The 20,141-nt window shown below is 43.7% G+C and overlaps 2 protein-coding genes across 2 annotated transcripts in view; one reads left to right on the forward strand and one right to left on the reverse strand.

Moving 5' to 3' along the window:
• Positions 1-20,141, reverse strand: part of LOC308298554 (sialic acid-binding Ig-like lectin 15) — a gene marked incomplete at both ends in the record, with an annotated part of 432,712 nt that overhangs the window by 208,208 nt on the left and 204,363 nt on the right. The gene's annotated exons all lie outside the window — the stretch shown is intronic.
• Positions 1,754-19,032, forward strand: cdh17 (cadherin 17, LI cadherin (liver-intestine); the record flags this gene model as incomplete). The annotated part of the gene is made up of 18 exons (XM_080753454.1): positions 1,754-1,801; positions 3,301-3,396; positions 4,231-4,368; positions 4,739-4,874; positions 5,082-5,240; positions 7,586-7,741; positions 8,897-9,102; positions 9,700-9,831; positions 10,288-10,438; positions 11,466-11,669; positions 12,055-12,131; positions 12,736-12,924; positions 14,451-14,695; positions 15,290-15,420; positions 16,056-16,280; positions 17,119-17,229; positions 17,441-17,557; positions 17,857-19,032. 18 exons carry the CDS (start codon positions 1,754-1,756, stop codon positions 17,946-17,948), a joined length of 2,613 nt encoding a protein of 870 aa, XP_080609580.1. The 3' UTR covers positions 17,949-19,032.

Below are 20,141 nucleotides of genomic sequence, written 5' to 3' on the forward strand. Positions count from 1 at the left end.
TTCACGGATATTAAGCATGCTTAGTACATTAAAATGATTACTACATTATGCAGGTATACAGATTCATATTCAACATTTTTGGATTGAATATAAACATCTGACAAAGGTTTGTTTGAGTTTTAAACTCATTTGACCTGAAAACCTTTGGACACAAAATAGGTGTTACTAAGACAGTTTTTCATTGATTTAGACAGCATTGCTGTCATCTTGTGAAGATAGCAATATGTCTCAACAGGCATACTATTAGAGTGACAACAACCTTTGTCTATGACATGGCTTGAAAAAGGTGGAATGAGAAATAAGAGGCATAAGAGTGGCATGCACACAGTAAACATGCATGTATGTGTGGACAATTAATATACACACTAACATCTAGGCACAGTCACCACCTGTGATGCCATTAGGGCCTGAGTCTGAGATCACAGTGAGGTCATGGTGGTTACACACCTAAGGGTGACCTTTACCTGAGTCGTTAGGTTGACCCACTGTGATCTGAGTCACTGTCCGGTAAATAGTCATCCTACCCCCACGCACCCACCAACCACGCACGCTCTATGGATAGTTTTAGAGCCATATAGACCCTAAACATGAATGCTTTAAATGCCCTTTTCAGCTCAAAGTCTGAAATAGCATGTACAGTACCTACAGGACTGGAGGTGGTTTCATTTAGGTGTTTCTAATTCCAATAGCATGTACAGTGAGTACCCACAGGACTGGAGGTGGTTTCATTTAGGTGATTTTTCTAACAGGAACTGTCCATGCTGGCAAACGGAAACTGCCTGTAAATGAAACACATTCATAATTGTTATCAACTGTGTTTATCTGACAAAGTGGCTGCTATGGAGACCGGTGTCCTCTTTCCTCTATGCACTCATCTGTCTGTCTTCCTACACGTGCCTGTCCAAATAAAACACAACAACCTGCCTCCAAAATAATCATGTAGGCATATCATGTGAATGAGTAGGGAAAAAAAAATCAATGCCTTAAAGGAGTAGTTCACCCCCAAAATGACTTTTTTTCCTATTGATTACTCACGCCATGAAGACTTGATTTAAACAATGTGTTTTGTTTTTTGTCGCATTCCTAAGACAATAATTTGATTACAATAAATGTACCACCATTGATTCTGGATGGGGACCCAAATGCATCAGCACGGCGTCTGTTAGGCTATGTTCACACTGGCAGCCCAAATCAGATTATTGGCCTATCGAGATTTGAATCAGATTGGTTTGAACAAATCTGCCCAGCACAAAACCTTTACAGTACACGGAAACAGTTTTTTGCTAATCAGATTTGAATCACATTCTTTAGCCTTGCTCAGACTATCCATCCACCCATCTTCAACCGCTTATCCGGAATCGGGTCACGGGGGTAACAGTTCCAACCGAGATTTCCAGAGTTCCCTATCCTGCCCAACTTTAGCCACTCCCTCCGGGGGTATCCCGAGGCGTTCCTAGGCCAGTGTGGAGATGTGGGACGTGCATTGTGGACCATCCTGGGAAGACGCTCGGGAGGCATTAAATAAATCCAATTCGACTGGATAGGAAATCAGATTTGGGGCTGCCAGTCTGAACAGGGCCTTATTAGTCTGATACAGTGTTTCTACTAGACACTCATCTTCCTCCTCTTCTTGTCACTCCTTGTCATCCTCCTCTTCCCTCCTCTCTCTACACTTTTCCCCACCTCCTCTTCTCTCCTCCTATTCCTCCTCTCCTTTCTCCCCCCTCCTCCTCCTCCTTCCAGGAGTCTCATCATGACACCCACACTGCATCTGCTGCTGTTCCCTGTCCTTCTGGCCGTTGTGAGTACAGCTGGCATTTACACATCCATGTTCACAGCCAACTGATGTTATATAATCTTACTGGACAGGCCTTGAGATATGGAGGTGGAACCCATGAGTTACAGTAGGCTATTAATGCACAGTAAATCCTCAGTGTTCATTTAACTGAGGATAAATTGATGCTGAGAAATGTTACTGTGTGGTGTTTACTGAATTTGGAATAGAATGTGCCGTATATATCTGCTGCTATTTTATCACTATTTGCTCGATGAAAGTCCTACCTTCCCAACTCTGACCTTCAAGAGCACCAACTTACCATATGGATTGAAACATCTTGTTCTATAAGCTATACTGCTATTTTAACAGCCTCTTACCATTTCCATTTCTTCTAACCATGCACCCATGTATGTAAGCATTTATTACTCATATCAGAAACATTTGAATATCTTGACTGTTTTCTTGTTCTTTATCTCTATTCTTCCCTTTCCTGAACACTACAAATGATGGGAGCCCATCAATTCTTTACACCTGTAAACCTGTGATGGAACAATACAGTTGAAGTTAAGGAATTCCAAAGAAGAAAATAATGAATACTAAGGAAACTGGGTCTGCAGATTTAGAGTCTCAGACGTCACAGAAATGGCTACATATGCAAGAACGTTGTCGGTAACTTATTAAAGTGTGACTAAGGGGCACCATAAAGTGTGACTGAATGTCACTTCCGTCCACACTTTGAGGGTGGAAACCTATGTAGACTTTGCTCTCCTGTTCCATAGCAGAGTATAAGAATGCTACTGTCAATAGTTCAACAGATAACTATGGGCTTTCATCATCATCCGCCGATTGCAGATAAAAGACAATCGGGCACGCCACTCTGGTTTATCTCCCATTTCTTTAGCCAGATCTTCCACTTTGAGTCCAGCGTCTCTGCAATAGCATCTGGATATGTATATGTATATATCTCTAGTTCAGTGGTCAAAGTGGGATCCATGGACCCTCAGGGTTCCTTGAGGGGGTTCAAAATGGACCCATTCAGGTCTGTCTGTAACTCTGGGCGTACAAATGAAACCAAATGGACGCGCAAGGGTCCATTTGTACACTCTCAGAGTTATGGGGGTCTTTATGTTTTGAGAACCACTGCTCTATTTGGACAGTCTCCGGAATAGTATGTCAGAGATGATCAGAGTGTTATCACTGCAGGGATGTCCATAAAAATCATGAAATCATGAAAGACATGCTCTAAAATAAGGACATCTTTAGTAGCTTTGGAAACCCCTGACTGCCATATTTTATGTAGCATTTCTGACAAGATAGTCCTTTCTACTGTCTGGACTCTATTAGGAGAACCAAAGCCACTGTCTCCTTAATAAGAGAAGCGAGAGGTGAGAAAGAGATTGTCTGTCTGTCTGTCTGTCTGTCTGTCTGTCTGTCTGTCTGTCTGTCTGTCTGTCTGTCTGATTGATTGATCTCTATACCTGACAACAACCATTAACCCGTCCTCTGTCTCCATGGTCTGACAGGCTGCTGGGAAAGGTCTGGAGGACAAGAAGGGTCCGCTGGAGAACAAGGTTCTGGATGTACCCGAGGCGACACCAGTGCCCTATCCTATATTTCAGGTAACACGCATGTACCGGTATACTGTACAAGAAAGCACCACTGTTTACAAGCCACTAAAGTGTATCACTCAGGAATTTACCATATTCAAACAGCTGATTTTCCCACCCTCTGAGACCCAAGTATGACCAATGATCCTTAATTGACCAAGATAGCAGCAGTGGCTCAGGGGTAGAGTGGCCGGTAGAGTGTCCGGATGGGAACCACAGGTTCCCAGTTCGATACTGGGCTCCCCCAGAGCTAGTGTGGAAGAGTCCTTGAACAAGACTCTGAACCCCTAGTTGCTCCCAATGTGCAGTTTGGTGCTTTGCATGGTTTCCTCTGCCATCTCTGTATGAATGTGTGTGTGAATGGGTGAATGTAATGCTTCTATGTAAGGCGCTTTGGATAAAGAAGTGCTATATAAATTCACCATTTATAGCCAATCCCATGCCTCGCCAACAGTATGAAAATGGCTAAGCCTAAGCGGGTGTGGCTGCCTCTCACCGCTCCCCATCCCCTTATCCCTCCACCACATTTAGTGAAATCAAGTTGTGTGCTTCCGGTCCCCTATGAGACAGGTCACACTGATCTGAAGGTCAGATCAAGCTCGGTTCCTATTGTTTGCCTTTGATCTAAGAGTTTGTGAACAAGGTTAATGTATTTGTCTCCGTTATCATAAGTTTTCTGGACATCCTGGTATTACTTTCTGCTAAGGGGTCGCAGGCTTCCCACAGTTGTTCAGCTCAATGATGATTATCAGTTTATCACCAGATATGTTTTTATTTTATTTTTCTCCACTGGGTTGGATTTTGTTCACTATCTCTGTTTCTCACCCTCCCGTCATCACTTTCTAGTTTAAAGCATCCCATCCAGGTGTGACTGGGTTCAGACTCACTGGAGAAGGTGGAGAGGACATTCTGATCTCAGACGAAGGATGGCTGTACCTGGACAAGGCTCTGGACTGGGCCACAAATGACCACTACATTATTGTGGTGTGTATACACTATACAGTATACATGCAGTATGAAGAATGGTATCACTAGTAGCAAACACACGCACACACGCACGCACGCACACACACACACACACACACACACACACACACACACACACACACACACACACACACACACACACACACACACACACACACACACAAATGCTGACACGCATGAATGCACACATACAGTATGCTTGCACGTTGCACTCAAACTAGGGTTTAAACACAATATATTATGGCGTGATTTTGTGTGTGTGTGTGTGTGTGTGTGTGTGTGTGTGTGTGTGTGTGTGTGTGTGTGTGTGTGTGTGTGTGCGTGTGCGTGCGTGCGTGTGTGTGTGTGTGTGTGTGATCATATCCAGGTGGAGGCATTAGCAGACAGTGAGGTAGTGGAGGGGCCAGTCACTGTGACCATAAATGTACTGGACATCAACAACCATGCGCCTTCCTTCAACCAGACAGACTATACCGCCGTGGTTATTGAACGCACCACTGCAGGTTTGTGTGAGTGAGTGTGCGGGATGTACAGTATGTCTGTATGTGTGTGAACATAGGCGTTCACGTGCTGCCTGCATGTGTGTACAACAGCTTCCCGATCATTTGTAGTGTTGAGTGTGGGTTGTTTTGACATGTTGTCTGAGCGGCGCTGTGCATGGCTCACGTTAATGGCCTGTAAAACGTGTTGTTGTTGCACTGCTGCTGCAGGAACTCCGTTCACGCGGGTGTTCGCGTCGGACTTGGACGACCCTGAGACTCCCAACGCTCACCTGAGGTTCAGCCTGGTCAGCCAGATCCCCAACAGAGACAACACCCTCCTCTTCCAGATAGACCCCGTTACAGGACAGATCTCCACCACAGAAGAGGGTAAGGCTCATACAACACATTATCTGCAGTGCACACACACGCATGAATCAATGTACAAATGCACACACAATACTAGTAAGACACCCGAGGGTGGAATGCGACCTCAGGGTGACATGCAACCTCGCCCTAAAGGGCGAGGTGGCGCCAATTCTTGACAATCTGGCCAACCACAGCGTTTCTCTGACGATTCTAGTTGTTGTCATTCTGGGGGGAGTTTGTTCATGTTTTTGTGAGGGTATCAACCCTAGGGAGACACGGGGAGAACACGCAAACTCCACACAGAAAGGCCCTATCGCTCACACCCTAGGTTGGGTTGGCGATAGGGCCTTTCTGTGTGGAGTTTGCCTAAACATGGAGATGTGGTACAGAAGGACTCATATATGGGCATAAAAAGTATGTCATGTGACATCACTTCCTGTACAGACAGTCAGACAGACAGCCATTGACTCCGACCTAACAATGGCTACTGTCTATGACGGTAGTCCCATATGACATGATGTACTAGACTTTCTCCATATATAGTGTTATCCACATCTCCATGTTTAGGCCAAACAGATTCGCTCCATTTCTCCATGTATAGGTCCAAATGCCCAACGTTGAGCTTGACAACGAAACGTTCTTAACACAGCCGCCCCCATATTTACTTTAGAAAATATGTTAAATTCTAAGTACGTTTTGAGTACCGGTTTGATACAAGAGCGAATAAGCACTACACTTCTGGAATCATGTGCGTCGACTTAAAGTTGGATCCAGGCCTAATACTGTCAACGTGTTCTCCACATCTCCATGTTTAGGCCAAACAGATTCGCTCCATTTCTCCATGTATAGGTCCAAATGCCCAACGTTGAGCTTGACAACGAAACGTTTTTAACACAGACGGCCCCATATTTACATATATATATAAAAAGTATGTCATGTGACATCACTTCCTGTACAGACAGTCAGACAGACAGCCATTGACTCCGGCCTAACAGTGGCTACTTTCTATGACGGTAGTCCCATATGACATGATGGACTGGACTATCTCCATATATAGTGTTATCCACATTTCGTGTAGCCGCCCTGTACAGGAAGTGATGTCACAACTTGCTGACATCACACTGACATCACAGAGGATACGGAAGGACGGTCACGAGGATACGGAAGGTCACTCAAGCGACATGGTTCTTCAGAGTATATGCGACCTTCGGTGAAGTTCGGTCGCAATCAAACTAATAAACAACCAAATGTCTCTGTTTATCTGTCGGTCCGATGTCTGTCTGATATACCCGCATGCTGACATCACTGATACAAAACAGTGCCCAAATTTGGAGATAACTGACATCACAAGTCTAATAACGCCGGGTGTACTGCGCATGCATCGCTGCCATGGTAACAGCCGCATGCTGAAACAGTGCCCAAATTTGGAGACGACTGACATCACTGATACAGCTTGGTTCTCCAACATTACATCTGAGACTCCTACATTCAATCCCTCATATACTGTGCACATCCCATTACCCAAACTGCACATAATTCGGAGCACATGATATGTGCTCCGAATATATATATATATATATATATATATATATATATATATATATATTATTATTATTACTCCGTCTATATTATAGAGCAGACAAGGACTAGTTCACATATAACACACAAAGGAGACAGGCACAACCACACGCACGCACGAACGCACAGAGCTTGGTGTGGCAAAAGTTGACAATCTGTCCAAATCTGTCAGTAATCTGACAGTACTGTTCCACTGTAAACCCAGATTATACAGCTCAGTTATTCTGCTCCAGATTACAACACTGCTAAACGTGCCACGTGAAGATGATCACTATCACTGTGTTCTGTGGCAACTGGCAACATGTGTCCAGGTTGCATACTGTCAAGAGGTTGCATAAAAAATCGGTTTGCACACTAACCCTATTTCATACTTCGGCTATGTATAGTGTTGTTGTAGATTGAAATCTTTTGAAATGTCTTGAGAAATTGTAAAATTAAAAACAAACCCCTTTCAGATGCCGGTCCGCAACCTAATACCTTTTAAATGTGGGGGTCCTTGACAATAAAGGGTTTGAGAACCTCTGGAACATACATAGCACATCCTAGCACATCTGTGTGCATGTGCGTGTGTGTAAGTGCGCTCGCGTGTGTGTGTAAGGGCACTACCTGGGTCACTGACTCCAACAGTGAGGAGGTATTGTGTGGCATCTTTTCACTGTGTGTCCATGCCTGCATGTGGGCTTGCATATACGTCAGCTTGCTTGTTCACATCTGTCAGCCAAGAGGTGTATACTTGTGGCTCTCTTTAAGTATTATTCTGACATCATATTGGTTTATTGCTCTAACAGGAGAGCGCAACCTGCAGGCCAGAGCGGGCATCCAGATCAATAGAGGAGAGGGCCTTATGAGTGATGCTCTGAAGAGGACGTTCGACGAGTTCTGTTCTCCAACACACAACATCCCCTACGAAAACAACCCCTTCTACAGCTGTGTGGAGAAAGCAGGTGTGTGTGTGAGTGTGTCTAGATCTTGTGTGTGTGTGTGTGTGTGTGTGTGTGTGTGTGTGTGTGTGTGTGTGTGTGTGTGTGTGTGTGTGTGTGTGTGTGTGTGTGTGTGTGTGTGTGGGGGTGCATTTATTCGTGCATGCATGTGTGTGTAGGCATGCGTGTGTGGTTGAGTGAGTTATCTCAAACTGTAGAATGCTCCGTCCTCGTCTGCTTTGTCGTCCGAGACGAGGACGACATGAGTGAGCGGCTGTTACTGGATGCTGGTCAAATCCTTGCATGGAGTCGCGTGCAGCAGAGAAAGGGAGAGGAATTGTTTCAACATTGATGAGAAAATACAGAGAGATTACAACGGGCAGCTTTGGGTGATTATTCAGTGAGGAGGTGGCAGTGTGATTAACGGTGGTGTTTTAATTCAGTCTGAGCCCAGGCTCAGTTAACAGTTCCATGATAAGATCAGAGAGAGAATCCTGCAAGGACACGTGCCACATGATGTGGCTTAAAGAACTGATGTCTGTTGATCTAGTCGCCACTGTCCGGCAGAAACATCATGTTTCGTCATGTTCATGTTTTCAATAGCAGTCTTTTCCATACATTTAACTTCATCATAGTGTTGAGCAAAAGTCTGCACATCTGCAAGCTCACAATGGATTGTATTGCATTTTTTTATGTTTAAGAAGAAAAACTATACTGATACTATAATACTTGTGACTAAATAATAACTACATTACAAGTTATTTTTCTCCATTAAGTAACAGTTTTGGACAAGGTTTCCACTCAACAGCAATGATATTCACAAGGCTGACATTTTTCATAGTCAGTAGTGCGAAACCCCAACCTCAAGTCCAAGTGTATGAGCAAAAGGGCCAGTGATTGAATATGGTGAATTTTATGTTTCAAATAGGCAGAACACTGTATAGACCATGCTGCTAAACACACTGGAAAACTGGATTGAAATTTCTGGCACAGTCCTATTTTTAGATCAAACATGGTAGGCTTACAGTATATTTTGTTTGATATTCACCCCCTGGAATCTTATACTAAAATGTTAAATGTTTATCTTCAGAGGTTGACCATATTCACTTATTGAAACCTGTTCCTCGATAGTGCTCAGTGTGTTTTAGGTTTTAAATTGAAACTGTATTTCTCTGTCAGAGACGAAGAGGCGCAATTTGAACCCCATGGAGGACCCAGACTTCACCCTGAGAGTGCGTGTGCAGGATCTGGCTGGAGCATCTGAAAACGCACTGAGTGCAATCGCCAACGTTCACATCGCTGTACAACAGAACCTATGGGCCAGCCCTGGACAAATCACTGTCAAGGAACACTTAGAAACAAGCTACCCCATGGTGATTGCCAAGGTACGGTGATGATTCACATGATGTTGCTGTGCCAATCTCACATAGTGTCATTATGTGCAGGAATACATACTCCTCCCATAGGAGTATGTATCATACACTGTAAAATCCTTATTATTGGTCCATAATGTATTGATGTATTACCTTGCTTATTGTATTGATGTATTACCCTGCTAAATTGCTCTGGATTAAGAACATCTGCTAAATGCCTAAACTGTAAACTGTAGGAACACTATTCACCAACTAAATGCTGTTCAGTTTCTTTCTGCATTAGGCCAGTTTGAAAAGAACTTTGTCTGAAAGCTTTATTTTTGAAAAGTAAAATTATCTAAGCAGCTGGTGAATTGTGGTGAATGGTTACACTACAGTGTCCGAAAGCTAATTTACTGTAGCCTATATACAGTATTTCAGCACACAACCCCTTTTGACAAGAAATACAAAATGTCAACGCTTAATGCTGAACCTTATAAAACAAAGTAGATAATATATTCTTGTTTGAACAGGTTAAAACAAAAACATCAAATATTAACCTTCAGTGTAGCACTCAGAATGTGGGTGATAATCCCAGTTCCCTTCCTCCCTCCCTCTGTCTAACTCCAGGTCCAGTCCAACGACCACAACGCTATTTACAGGTTGCTGCAGAAGGAAAGGGCTCCTGGGTTCCCCTTCATCATCACCACCAATGGAGAGATACAGCTGACTGAGGAGCTGGACAGGGAAGAGAAAGACATGGTACACAATATATGTGTTAAAGAAGTGGTGAAATCCAATCACAACTGAGCGGTGCCAGACCAAATCTGTCGAGGGCAAACCATCTGGTTTTCAGGCTAACCCACACGTATTGTAGGACAAACCACACAAAGTAGACATTTGCCCGGGACCCAAACCAGTGAAAACAGCAGATCCACAAGCCCAGAACGTGGCGCTTCACGCCACGCTGTGAGCTTGTAGACTGACCATTTTCACTACTTCTTAAACATTTGTTTTCTAATTTATGGAAAATCTTAGCTTTTTGAGGAATAATTTATTTGCGAATGTTTTGAAATAATAATAATTTAAAACAAAATGTAGGAAACAAAAAATTAAGGGACCCATTAAAATGGGTACCGACCCACTGTTTGGGAACTGGTGGGTTGGATGACATGGGACCTTTCTCTTCATGTCTGTGATCTCCTGGGTGGGTTTCAGTACATTCTGGTGGTGCTGGCAGAGGATAAGAATGGCAAGGCGGTGGATCCCCCCATGGAGATCCAGGTGCTGGTGGAAGATGTGAACGACAACCCTCCTACGTGTGAGAAGGAAGAGACTCTCTTTGAGGTGCAGGAGGACGAGCCAGTAGGTACGATGTGTGTGACTGTTTGTGTGAAGTGAACTTCAATTGAATAGATATATTTATTGAGCATAATATAAAGAGCATATATATTTAAGAATATCTGGCGCCACGACTCTGTCCCATTTCATTCATTCCCTGTAAGCAGAATTAAATGATTTGCCAACTAGATTTTACAGGGAATTAAATGAAATAGACCCCCATAAGGATATTATAGAAACAGTAGTTTCAGTAGTAGTACAAAGAATGAGCTGTGAGCAGGGATGTTTAAATAGCCCTGCCCCAGTCAGATGGAGAGTGCATGTGACTGATCAGCTGATCAGGAATTGGCGCTCCTTTGAGTTGTCTGCCTGAACTAGCTCTGCAGGCTTCACATCATGTATGCCTTTGAGAGTCAAATATCCCCTCAAGTATATCATTGGGGAAATAGACATTCAGGTTGGGATTAGGATTATGCATTTAGAGGTTTAGGGTTAGGTTTGGAGTTATGCCTGAATATAATTTGTGTGCCAGTTTGCATGCACCAAAATTAGATCTTAGCTCACAATGCGTCACAGCGTGACACGTTATGTGGGTCGCGAACGAAAGAATAAGGTCGCGGATACAAGCGGCCGAAATGAGTTTTCTCAAACGGCTGGCATCTCCCTTAGAGATAGGGTCAGAAGTTCTGTCTTATGAGAGAGACTTGGAGTAGAACCACTGCTCATACGCTCGGAAAAGAGACAGGTGGTTTGGCCGGGCATCTAGAACGGTTGCTCCCGAGCGTCTCCCTAGGTCCTCGATGCACGTCCCACTGGGAGGAGACCCTGTGGCAGAGCAAAGACCAGATGGAGGGATTACATCCACACACTAGCCTGGGAACGCCTGGGGAGAGTGCATGAGTTTGCTCAGGATAGGGAACAGTGGAAATCTCTGTTGGAAATGTTACCCCCGTGACCCGATTCCAGATAAGCGGCTGAAGATGGACGGAGGGATACATGTTCAATTCACATGTGCATGTTCTGTTCTCTGATTGGTTGATCTTGTGTGGTTCCAGGCAGCCCAATAGGAGACTTGCTCGCTCACGATGCAGATGAACCTGGGACCGCCAACTCCCTGCTCTCTTACTCCATCATGTCCCAGAGTCCATCCACCGGCGCCTTCTCTATTGACAGTGTCTCTGGACGCATCCAGACACTACGGGCGCTGCAGAGAAAAGATGGCACACAATACCTCCTCACTGTTGGAGTCAGTGACCCAGGTAGTACACACACACAGACACAAACACACACACACACACACACACACACACACACACACACACACACACACACACATACACACACACACACACACACACACACACACACACACACACACTCACACACAACTGCACGCACACAAAGACGCTCATCTAACACTGAAATAGGAATAAATAAATCTGTACGTAATTCATTATATCGTCACTGTCCTGCAGAAACCTTGTATCCAAGTTTCAAAATGAAAGCCCTGCCTCATCATACAAGAAAGACTGTTGCACAAAACCAGTGAAAAGAGCAGATAAAAAAGATGGATAAAAACGGTTTTGTACAAACAAGATTTCCACCCGAAAATGTTGATTTCACCATGGCTTCTATTTCTCACAGGTTTCAGCACACAGTGCACGGTCCTTATCAAGGTCATTGATGTTAACAATGAGCTTCCGTTGTTTGAGAAGACTGATGTGAGTATCTGCCTTGCTATGGTAGAAACCCTTTTCTCTGTCTTATGTTGGTATTGCAGCCTGACAGCCCTGTCTGTATAGAACACATGCACTCTCCCCCTGTCACTTTCTCTATGTATCTCTCTGTCTCTATCTCTCTCTTTCTCGTTCTCTGTCTCTTTCTCTATGTATCTCTCTGTCTCTGTCTCTCTCTTTCTCGTTCTCTGTCTCTTTCTCTATGTATGATCTCTCTGTCTCTTTCTCTGTCTCTTTCTCGTTCTCTGTCTCTTTCTCTCTGTCTCCCCCAAGTATGACTTAAGAGCAAAATGGCCACCATGAGAAATTATGGTCAGTGGTTGTCATGACCGAATCAAGCTTTTCAGACTGCAGTGAGGAAGTAAGGGGGGGTGTCTATGTGAGGAGCTCTTGGCCAATTAATTCTCTCAATAAAGTTACGTTTGCACTGTGTTGTTGCCGAAGGTTTGCATATACGTGACACTGACCTTTGACCTGCGTATTGTGTGTGTGTGTGTGTGTGTGTGTGTGTGTGTGTGTGTGTGTGTGTGTGTGTGTGTGTGTGTGTGTGTGTGTGTGTGTGTGTGTGTGTGTGTGTGTGTGTGTGTAGTATGGAAGCCAGGTTCTTGGGGAGGACACCCCTCTGGGTCACACGGTGCTGACCCTGAAGGCGACAGACGCTGACGACCCCAACAGCGGCAGCTCTCGCATCGAGTTCCACATCTCTGCCGGCAACGACGACGGCGTGTTCAGAGTTGAGACTGATGGCGACGGTGAGGGCAGACTGGTGCTTGCCAAGGTATGAGCTTACATTACGCACACTCTTTAATAAACACAACTTACCTGGTGGTAATAATGTATACAGCGCCAGCCTGTTGGCAGGGTTTTATGTCTACAGCATAATATTTCTTGAAGACAAATTTAGTTTAGCAAAATCTTAGTCACTGCCGGCATGAAAGAATGTTCTGGCCATTCATAAAAGCCTCTGCCGCACTGTGTTCGTCTGCTATACTGTAACTCTTAACACATTCACTGCCAGGTATTCTGGGCTCAGGGGTAGAGTTGCCGTCTTAGAACACGGAGGGTTCCCGTAGGGTTGCCAGTTCGATCCTGGGCTCCCTCAGAGTAAGTGTTGAAGAGTCCTTGAGCAAGACTCTGTTGCTCCCGGTGAGCAACTAGGGGTGAGGGGGTAACTAGGGGGTGAGCCTTACATGGTTTCCTCTGCCATCGGTGTATGGATATGTGTGAATGGATGAATGTGATGCACAATCTCTGTGAAGCGCCTTGGATAAAGGTGCTATATAAATGCACCATTTACCATTTATAGATGGGCACCGAGTGCCGCGCTATTAGCTTGTAGATCTGCTATTTTTGAAAAACATTTGTGAACATTTGTAATTCAAATCTTCCTTTCTCAGGTCCTTGGAACAAAACAATTTGTGGGAGGTCCGGACCGCGATCCATTAAAAAGTTCTTCAAAAAACCATTACGATTTAAATTTTCTTTTTTTTTTATCGGCCTCGATCAGGTCTTAATGGTTTAGAAGCAGTGTTGGGCAGTAACTAATTACTAATAATATATTACTGTAATATTATTACTTTATCCAGTAACGAGTAGTGTAAGGTATTACTCTGCCAAAAACGGTAATATGTAACGCTTTACTCTGTCAAAAAAACACCTAGTTACTATATTACTTGTGCCTCTCTGGCAGGAGAGGAGAGCAGCGCATCATGCGCATGAAGCTGCTTAATTGATGGTCGTTAACTTCTTTTGAAAAACACACAGAGAGAGAGAGACCTCTTCTCATTTACACACAAAGACACAAGCTCCCGTATCTCACACACAGGGAGAAGTAGTTTCTCTTCATCTCTGTGGTGCTGGATTGTTTTTCAATTTACAGATACTCCTAATAAAGTAGGCTGCTTTCTGACTATATCCCTTTATTCTGAGCCTGAGGGAAAGACCATACAGAGCCTATAGGGTCAAAATTACTGACAGTTAACATGTTTGGCTGATTGGAGACTTATTTTTACAATAAATTAGATTATGTTCTAAAAGGAGCTGGCTAACAGATTGTGTCGTTGTACCCTACATCTCTTTTCTTTTGCGGAGTAAAAAAAAAAGAAAAAAGAAAAAAAGTAATATAACTTAATATATTATATATTACTCTTGATTCCAAGTAATAAGTAATATAATATTATTACTTTTTCCAAGGAGTAATAAGTAATATGTAACGATTACTCTCCTAAGTAATATTGCCCAACACTGTTTAGAAGTGATTAAACTCTCCCCCTTCTTTCTCTGCTTCTCTCTCTCTCCTGACAGCCGCTGGACTTTGAAGCGTCCGCCTCCTACACGCTGCAAATCGACGCTCGCAACCCCGAGCCTCTGATGAAAGGCCTGGAGTACGACGCGCGCTCCTCTGCCCACGTCTCCGTGACCGTGGGAGACGTGGACGAAGCCCCCGAGTTCAGCCTGGACATCCTGGACGTCACCGTGCCAGAGAACACCAGCGTGGGAGCCACGCTCCTCACTGTGGAGGCCAAGGACCCAGAGGGCAAGGAGATTAGGTACACTACACACACACACACACACACACACACACACACACACACACACACACACATTCATGCAGGCACACTTTCACGCACGTCAACTGTCGGCATACTCCTCAAACTTTTTACATTTCAAGGACACCCATAACTCTAACAGCAGACTTAGACTGTAAAGCCCTTTGCACACAGGACAGTTGCGTTTTTTTCGTTTGTTGCATGAATAAAACGCATTGGATTTGGTGTGCAATGCTGTGCGGAATCGGCGCTGCGGATCCCAAAAGGAGTGATGAGTTTTTTACCGCATGCGACAAGACGCACAAATCGAACTGGGTTCGATCGAGAAAAGACGCACGGCCGCAGTCACTCGTCGCACGGCTAATTCGGATCCGGTGTGCATGAGGTGAGAATCATTGTTTTCTTAAAAAAAAAGAAAATGTCCGTTTTATCCGTGCGGATAAACGTGCCTGTGTGCAAAGACCTTTAGACTGTTCATATATACCGTGGCGTAGAGCCACTGTCCACAAACGCAGAGCATTTCTGATGCCGGCTCAGTGTGTGTGTGTGTGTGTGTGTGTTTGTATTTGGGTGTAATAATTGTGCTTCCTGCAGTTTCAAGATGGAGGGAGATGTCCAGGGCTGGCTGGAGATCAATGCTGCTACCGGGGAGATCAAGACCAAAGCCAAGCTGGACAGGGAGATTCTGGAGGCTTTCAAAGTCACTGTTACAGCCTTTGAGAAGGGTGAGATGTTTATATGTTTATCTGGCCCAGTGGGAATGGGCCTGTACTCTTCTACAAAAGTATTGGCATCAAAATATACTTAAGGTAAGAAAGTAAGAGTGCCAACGTTTTTCGAAATGTGTCAAACATTTTCAAAAATAGCTGAATTACCAGCTTACAAATGGATACGACAAGTTGTGATCTTGTAGATTGGCAATTTGCTAACAACCACAAGTATGGCTTAAGTGGTTAATGTATGTTTTAAATTAATAATCTAAATCTGCAGAGTAACTTGAAACTAATGTTTTCATATAATTGTTGTGTATTGAATTGAAGTTTTAAGTATTTAAAACTCAAATGAAGTAAAAGCATCTCAAAACTCTAGCCTACATAACCACTTAAACCCCGGCATCCATATTGTGGGGAAAGCTTTCGCAGGAAAATAGCAGATGGACCAGCTCTCAACACTACGTTGTGATCTTGTCGATCAGCTATATTTTCTGCGACAATAACAGAAAACAGAAAATACACTAGCATATTAGAGCCCAGAGGGACTCCGCTCAACCATGGGTTGAAGCAAGTGGGTAAGTTAAGAAGTTGTAGTCAATGTACTGTAGTTCATTTCCACCCTTGGGTCTTCCCGTTCACCTTCACAGAAAACAGCGAGATGTCCGAGGAGCGCGAGGTCTCTGTGAGGCTGCTGGACGTCAACGACAACGTGCCCAGGCTGACAGAGTCCCAGGCCTTCATCTGCGTGCAGAAGCCCCAGCCTGTCATCCTCCGAGCCCACGACGCAGACAGCGCCCCCTTCAGCCAGCCCTTCACGTTCGTCCTGGCCGGCGGGAAGAAGTCTCCCAACTGGGGCCTGACCGCCATCGACGGTACGACAACCAAAGGGTCTCTCTCTTGTGGTGACTTACTTTAGACAGGACTGGTGCTCTCCCAAAACAATGGATGGGACCCGTTTTTTTTTTTGGGTCACATTTTATGGGCCCGTGTAAATATATATATATATATATATATATATATATATATATATTAGGGCTGGGATGCGATTAAAAATTGTAATCTAATTAATTACAGGCTCTGTGATTAATTAATCGCAATTAATCGCATTTTAATCGCACATCAATATTTGATCTGAGAAGCATTTTTTTTCAAGTAAAACAAATTTTGTTGTACGAGTGAATCAACAAGTGAGTTTTTTAAATCTAAATTTCGCATCCACTGGGCCAAGCAAAGCGCTATATATATATATATATATATATATATATATATATATATATATATATATATATATAAAACGTAATATAACTTCTGATAACTTCTTATTTATTAATATTTCTACAAAACAGTTTCAGAACTTTTCAAAACTCTAGTCTACACATATCAGTCAGTCAGGGGTCTTCAACATGTCCGTACGGCAAACACTTTTAGATTTTCTCTTCTACACACCGCATTCTTATTTTGATCATAATAGTCCACTAGTACTAGTGGTTCTCAAACGTTCTCTAAGTGTACAAATGGAACCAAATGGACCCTACAGTAACAGACCTGTTATGGCCATTCAGGGCTATGTTTCTGTGTTATATTATTGTCCGCTCCTTTCTATGTCCCAGGTAAAAAAAAAATGTTTTACAAAAATGTCCACCTGACCACAAGCCAACATGGTGATGACCCATTGATCCCTCAGTTGACATGAAGTGTTTTTGTTTTTAGGTTCATCGGCTGCACTGTCCATGAAGAAGCCCCCACATGAGGACAAAACATTCCTGCTTCCCATTAATATCAAAGACAACGCAGGGATGGGCGTCACACACAAGTTTGAGGGTGAGCACTTTCATGCAAATAAATGTGATAGTTATAATCACTTACCAATGTACATACTTGAACTATCTGAGCTATGGAATGAATATAAGTCAAATTAGTCAATGTTAATTCCGCAAGAGTGTTCTAAATAAGCGCGCGTGTGTGTGTGTGTGTGCGTGTGTGTGCGTGCGTGCGTGCGTGTGTGTGTGTGCTATCCTGTTTGAAACCCCAGTGAGAGTATGTAACTGCACATCGCTGGGATACTGCTACATGGAACCTGGCACACATTCCTTCAAGTATGGACTTGGGGCCACCGTTGGAATCCTGGCTGGGGTTATGGGCTTTGTCGGTGAGTTTGTCAGTGTTGCACAGTCTGGCATCTAAAATACGCGTAACCTACACACACACACACACACACACACACACACACACACACACACACACACACACACACACACACACACACACACACACACACACACACACACACACACACACACACACACACACACACACACACAAAATCTCCTCAATACTTGAGAGTACAAATTCATTCTGAGGCTGACATGGAACCTCCATAAAGTATATATTTATATATATATTTGTGAATGGCTGTAGTTGACCGTGTTATGTTTTGTTTTTCAACAGTCGTTGTGTTCATCTTTTACGTCAATCGCATAAAGAAGTTGGAGTTGAAGAAGGCGGCTAATGCTGAGGACGGACAACCCATCCTGAAATAGACCCCATCCTGTAGAAACCAGTGAAACCACACATACTATACACATGTTTTTTATTGTATCTTATTTGTACGGGAGATGAGGGCTAAAGTAATTGTCTGCATACTTTATTATACAACCTTTTACATGTCCTGATCATGCATTTTGTGAAGATCAAATCAGTGACTTAATTTATTCCAATTCCACTCCTGGCCTCAGTTTTGTTTTTGTTGTTATTCTTTTTTTATTTTATTATGCCATTCATTTCAATTCATTTATTTCCATTACATTTATACTGCACCGTATGCTCACATATGTACATGTACAAAGTCACTTCTGGTTGCCAGGCAACGACAAAATCTCTACATCAGGTGTAAGCAAGAACTGGGCTTCCTGTTTTTGTTCTCTGCTTTTGCTTGTTTGATGATGATGATAATAATAAGCATTTGATGTTTGGATATCAATGAAATCTGTAGAACATAGGCCGAATGTTGAATTTGGATGCTGTACAGTTGCAAGCTTTTTAGCAGGCCTACGGGGTAGCTGGTACTATCATAACAATTATATGTATTAAGAGTATTTCCTCCGCCCATAGTGTATTTGCAGTCATGGTTCAAACGTGTGTTATAATGAATGGCTGGTGCTGTGTCTGTAACATGCTATATGAACATAATACTGTACATTGTGTAAAGCAGGGGTCTTCAACAGGGGGTCCTAAGAGTTACAGTACAGGGGGGCCGCCAAATCTTTGTGTGATAGGATCATGTTTTTACATTAACCACTTGAACACTAGCATTGGTATTCTGAGTGGAACATTAGCCTGCGAGGCGTTGTAAGCTTGTAGATCGGCTATTTTTGGCAAAGAGTTTTGCAAAGTATTTGACGGTTCAAGTGGTTAAATGTCTGAAAATACACATTACTCCAACATGATGACAGTGCTGTCAAACAAGTCTATGCTGTCTAAGAAATCTCTGAACATTTCTAATCTTCAACACAATTTTATACACTACTGTATGTAGTGGGGGTCCCTGCTTCATCTCTCTCTCAGCTAAGGGGTCCTTGGCCTGAAAACGTTGAAGACCCCTGGTGTAAAGCTCACTGCATACCTTCATCGTGGTCCTTAATAAACAAGCAGGTGGGAACAACTTTAGCTTTCACATCATCATTGCAGTGGGACTGTTTGCGAGCATGTGCAAGTGTGGAGTTTATTTATGCACCCTTGCCTGTGCGAGTTAGCACGTGTTGGTGACCGTCTACGTATAGCCACACGTACCCCTCCGTTTCGATGGAAGCTGCACGCTGTGCAACAGGTGACACAAGACACTGTCTGGACGCTGGCATCGTTTCGCTGTCAACACGGCCTCCCACTCCTCAAGCTGCTTTTCTATTGTGCTGCACTGTAATTCACTTGAAACGTTCAGTCACTTTCCTCCTTTCTGTCCTTTCTCTGACCGGTCTGTCGGTCAGCTGTCACAGCGCGCAGCAGAGTGTGATGATGCTCTGACTCATTGTGCAGACAGCAGGAGGCTGAATAGGCCTTGTGAACTGTAGCCCACTGGGAGAAGTCAGGCATGATTGTAACAGGCTTTTATATTGAGCATAACCGGTGCGGTCGCACGAAAAACATGTTCAACCATTGATGGATATAATAAGGAGGCCCCTGGGCCAATTCTATTTTTATACCCCCCGCCACCACTACACAATATGCAGAATGGGTGCAGTCAGGTGTACACGCACGAGTTGTAAGGCATGTGGGTCAAGGTAGCACCTGTAGACATTCTATCGTACAGGACTCATTTTCAGGGCGGCCTGCACAGCTGAATGGGTAAACAGGCCATCTGAGAGTTAGAAGATCCCCTATTCCTCCTACGGCCCGGCCTATATACAGTAGTTGAAGAGTCCCTGAGCAAGACTCTTAACCCCTACCTTCTCCTTGGGATGCTACTGTATATTAATAGTTGCGCCCAGGGTTCATTGCCATGCCTGGCTTGTGGTAAACATTTTTGTCAAAATGTTATTTTTGCCACAGACACAACGAATTAGCGGATAATACCAGAAACACATAAAGAGCTATAGCCCTAGCTGAATGACCATAACAGGTTCTGTAACACTGAATATGTTCAAATGGAACCAAATGTACCCTTACCGGTCAATTTGGTTCCATTTGTACACTCTCAAGAAAAACATCTCAGAACCACTAGGACTAGTAGACTCATA

This window comes from Nannobrachium achirus (assembly GCF_963921795.1).
Source record: "Nannobrachium achirus genome assembly, chromosome: 2".
Taxonomy (NCBI): domain Eukaryota; kingdom Metazoa; phylum Chordata; class Actinopteri; order Myctophiformes; family Myctophidae; genus Nannobrachium; species Nannobrachium achirus.